The following is a 5,339-nucleotide window of genomic DNA, read 5'->3' on the forward strand; positions in this document are numbered from 1 at the left end:
CGACAATAACGCAAAAAAGAGAGAAAAAAGGAGAAGAAAAAATAGCAACTGAAATGTTAGTAAGAAGAAAGAGGAGGAGGAGGAAAAGACGTGTGATTTTAAAAGCGGTTATAACAACTTGGTTAGAATTAGTTAAATATTTTGCTTTGATGTAAAGCTTTATTCTTTCCAATATATAAACAACAACAACAACAACAACAAAAGCCTTTGTCCCACTAGGTGGGGTCGGCTACATGAATCAAACGACGTCATTGAGCTCTATCATGTATCATGTCTACAGAGAGACCGTTTACATGTAGATCTCGTTTGACCACCTCATGGATAATCTTCTTTACTCTTTCTCTACCTTTTACCTCTTGTCCATCTTCCATTTGATCCACCCTCTTGAGTGCTCTGTCGGTCTTCTTCTCACATGTCTAAACCACTTGAGACGCGATATTATGCTATAAAATCTATATATAAACAACCAAATATTATACTAAAATCTATAAAATAATGTTATTTTAGTTTTGACACCCAAATGACCCACAAACTATAATGGCCAACATAGTGTTGTGAACGAGCATATCCTTTTCACTAAAAAAATTATTGACAACATCAAGTGATAAATTCTAAGGATTTTTTTAAATAAATAAAACAAATATATTAATTACAGAAATAAAAATTTATGTGAGTTTTTATTGAAAAGCATTACATCACTTATTTTGTTTATAGTGTAAATGAAATAAGTAAACACGTATTTTGTTTACACTGTAAACGAAATAAAAGATAAGACTGAGGAAGACATGGTTGTATTACGTTTATACACATATTGTGTAACGGTCTTATTTTGTTTACACTGTAAACGAGATAAGAGGAGCAGATGCCTATATATGTAATCTCGTCTACAGTGAGGATTTTAACCCTTTGACTTTCTTTTTTTGCCCTTTTTTTCCACTTTTAACCCTTTCTAATTATATTTCAGAGTTACACAAAGAATATAGCGCGCGCTGATAACCACGATGGAGATATTAATAGACTCGACGCGACTTAGCACATTGCAGGGGCAGAAGACTTTGAGGTATGTATTGTTTTTTGCTTTATGTTTATGTTAAAGCATAAATGTAACTCCCTAATTAGGGTAATTTTACATAGGTAGTATGCAGTACATGTTAGGATCAGTTTAAATATTAGGATATGATGTTTAGATATAAGTTAAACTGGATGTTATTTATTTAGTTATTAATTAAAGTTAGGGTCTAAGGTTAGGATTTATTTAAATGTTAGGATATGATGTTAGGTATAAATGCTAGTATACTAAATTATTGTTAAGCATATGTTTGTTAATTTAGTTATTAATTTAGGTATTAACAATTGGATTTTTTTTAATAAATAAAAAATATTATTTTCAAAAATAAGTTATTTCAACTTTAATTTTCGGAATGCGTTTTTTTGTTCAGGATGAGTTTATCGCAGCCCCCGGCGAACTTTCATAATTTTATAGAGTTTGCCGCGCCTCCAGCAAACTTCACCTTAATTCTCCTTAAAACCTAGCTAAGAACGAAACTCAAATTTCTAAGCTATTATCATCATCTCCAAGAGTACATATATAGGAGTACACAAAAGTACACAAACAACCAGCAAGCGACAATGGCAACTATTATTATTGTCCTCAGAAATACATAGATACAGGAATAACCATATTTAACAAGAATTTTTTTTATTATAAATTAAAAAAATAATTATTTTTCCAAAAAAATACAACTTATTCCCCTAAAAAAATACGACTTATTCATGTATACTGTTGTATACTCCTATGTACTATGGAAACGATGATAATGGTTGCCATTACCCGTTGTGAAACTTAAGAATTTGAGTCAGCTAGTTAATTATGAGAATTCGAAATGAAGTTCGCTGGGGTGAGGCGAACTCTATTAATATTATAGAATTTGCTGGGATGCGGCAAACTTGCCTAAAATAAAAAAAAAACGTATCTTGGTATTTAAAATTAAAATAATTTTTTTTGGGAAATAATATTTTTTATTTATTTCAAAAAAAAATCCATTAACAATTTAGGAAAATGTTTATATTTGTATTTACCAAATATCTAAGTAAATTATTTTTTTGTTAAGTTTTTTAAGTAAACATTTTCACTTAATCTACCATAGATAGGAGTTGCGAAATGAATTTTGTTATTCACTATTTCACTAAATAATTTTATTTAAATTAAGAGTAAAAGACAAATAGGTCCCTAACCTTTTTAAACGCAGACATTTTCGTCCCTCAAGATTGGAAAATACATTTCGATCCCTCACCATGTAAAATCCGTGACAATTATGTCCTTCCGTCAAATTGGGACTGGAAACGGTAACGAAAATTGCTGACCTGGAGGGGTGGTGAGTGATGTGTCTATTACGGTTCATGAGGTGGATGGGGAACAAATTGTCGGAGGACAATTTGGTCCTTGATGGCCAAAACGACGCTGTATGCTAGAATGAGCCCTATTTCATCAAAACGGATCGACGAAGCAATGGCCATTGATGGAGCAATCGTCGACGATGAGTGAAGGATCCCTAGAATACAATAAATAGAAAAAATAACTGTCCTTCACTTGATGGTTGGAAGAAGCATATTGATTCTAGGAACCCTAGGATTGAAAAATGTGATGGAATCTTGGATAATCTTGTTGGGTCACTTCATCTTCCAAAGGTCAAAAAAGTCTCCCAATGGGAAGGTTTTGATGCAAGCTATGTATGGAGTAAAGGTTCAGACAGTATTTGTATATAGTGTGTTTGCAGCGGCTTTTTCAGGCTCGACTAAGAAGTTGATAGATTTGGATGTGGCTGAAATATATACATGGTCCCCAGAATTTAAAAATTTGCAAAATTTTGTAATTGAGAAAGTTAGAGTTAGATTTTCTAGTGGGCAATTTACTGTGTTGAAGGAGTTGGAAGCAGTTGATTCTGCTGTTAAGGAATTATACCCAATTATCCTTGATGTGGTGGAACCCATTGAGATAGAATTGGATCTGAAGACTTATGAGCAATTAGGCAGAGCGACAGAAAAGCTTTCAGAAGGATTAGATCTTCTTGCAAAAGGAGTGGATGGCTTTTTCCAAGTGGTCTTGAGTGGTCATGATGCCTTACTATCTAATCTTAGATCAGGTGGAACTGTCTATGACCGTGGCTCCGGGGGTAATATAGGTGTGCAAGCAGTCAATTGAATTTCTTGCAGCCTGACCCTGGTACATACTAAAGCATATAGGTACTTATTTTTCCATTTTATGATTGATGTTTTTCAATCTTGTTTGGCTTATTATGGTGTCCAAGTTAGCATGAGTAATAGGTTATATGGTTGTTCGATGGTGCTAAAATGTATATGTCTATTGCTATGTGTAATTGCATACAATAATATATATATATAAATATAAGAAAGTTGTATTGTGCCCAAAGATGTTTATTCCTGTGTGATCTGGCAAATCATTGTAGTCATCAGCTCATGAAATCTCTGGCTATCCATTTCCCTTCTGGCAGCAAGTGTCCTCTTGTGAGTTGTGACGTGTTTTGTACTTATGTTACTCATATAGCATGTTATTATACATTTATGTTATTTTTTGTTGGTGAGCTTGCATTTACAACTGGGATTTTTTGCTTGAAGGTTTATTAACATTTTTATTAGGGCATTGTAGTTCTTTTGTTGTTTCATAGACCGTGGACTTTTGGTATGTGTGTGTATATCATCCTGAAGCAGTTTTGATTGAATATCATAGAATGGAGCACGTGTAAATGACTTACCTTTTCATATGATATGTGATTTGACACTGAATCTTAATTAACAGTTGCATCTTGACTGTATCCAAGTGCCACAGCTTTTTATCTCCTCACATCTCAGCTCACAGAATTACTCAACGGTATGTTTAATGGGAGATTAGAAGAAGCACTTGCAGCCTGGCTGCTCTTGTTGAGATCTGTGAAAACTGAGTTGCTGTTGTGATCTGAAAGTTGAGAAATGAGTTTTTGGTAGGAGAGCATCTATAGTCGTTTTGGCCATTAAGGAGTAAATTGTCATTTAACAATTTGTTCCCCATCCACCTAAGCAACTGTAACGGACACATCACTCACCACCCCTCCAGGTCAGCAATCTCCGTTACCGTTTCCAGCCCCAATTCGACGGAAGGACATAATTGTCACGGATTTTACATGGTGAGGAATCGAAATATATTTTCCAAATCTTGAGGGACGAAAATGTCCGCGTTTAAAAAGGTCAGGGACCTATTTGTCTTTTACTCTTAAATTAATTAAGCAATTCCGTTAGAAAGACAATGAGGAATCTAAACAATGTGAACAATGGATTTCGAATTTAGCCCAATACAAGGAAAACAAAGTAAGAAAACTTTCCAAATTACTTAAGCCAAAAAACTCAAACAGTTATTTCAAAAAATTAACTATCCCAACCATAATTTACCAAAACAATTCACCCAAGCACCCTCTTCTCTCCCTCCCCCCCCCAAACCGTCTGCCACCCCACCCTCATCAATCATCCTATCTCTCCAGCATTAGAAGCTCCCTCACCGGCCATCATTGTCCATCCCTGTAGCCCTTCCCCCATCACCATCATGAAATCGTCATCAAACAATTATCCACGTAGTTATTAAAATAATTATCCGGCTACTTAGTGAAATGACCATCCAGCATTTGTTAATTGTATATACCTAAATTGAATCGAACAAAAAAACCAATTAACCATCCAATTAAGAATTAAAATAACTATCTACATACCAAGTGAATTGAACATCCAACACATTTGTGGTGTGGAGAGAGTCGACGGCGATGCATGGAGGCAGGGGAGGAATTGTCGTCAGTGAATGAAGATGGGACAGTACAAAGCGGTTCAACCAAATCGGACTCCATTTACATGCATGTGAGGGGTGATGAATGTACGAAAATGTAGATGCATATGACAACGTATGTTGATCGGATCTGTCACGAATGGTGACGTTAGGACGGAGAACGCAGTGGGTTGAGGGGAAGTCTGCACGGCCGGCGGCGGGTGGGTAGCGCAAAGGAGGTTGTCCGAGACTTGTGCAGCGTGATCACTCGTTCGTGGAGAGGTTGGGCGGCATCAGCTGAAGGATGGGCAGCGGCAGCTGGAGTCTGGGTGGCAGTGGGCTGTGGGGGAGACTACACGGCCGGTGGCGGGTGGGTAGCGCGAAGGAGGCTGTCCGGGGATTGTGCAGCGCGATAAGATGTTCCCGAAGAGGTTGGGCGGCGTCGTCTAAAGGCTAGGCGACGACGACTAGAGTCTGGGCGGCGTCTGACCGGAGAGCGGGAAGTGAAGTAGCGGCTGGGTTGCTCTGCAGG

At 36.7% G+C, this 5,339-nt stretch overlaps 1 protein-coding gene across 1 annotated transcript; it reads left to right on the forward strand.

Annotated features, from left to right (window-relative positions):
• Positions 2,513-3,613, forward strand: LOC107634743 (protein BPS1, chloroplastic-like). Its single transcript, XM_016338166.2, has one exon. It carries the CDS (start codon positions 2,594-2,596, stop codon positions 3,200-3,202), a length of 609 nt encoding a protein of 202 aa, XP_016193652.1. The 5' UTR covers positions 2,513-2,593; the 3' UTR covers positions 3,203-3,613.

The sequence above is a fragment of the Arachis ipaensis genome, chromosome B03 (assembly GCF_000816755.2).
Source record: "Arachis ipaensis cultivar K30076 chromosome B03, Araip1.1, whole genome shotgun sequence".
Lineage (NCBI taxonomy): Eukaryota > Viridiplantae > Streptophyta > Magnoliopsida > Fabales > Fabaceae > Arachis > Arachis ipaensis.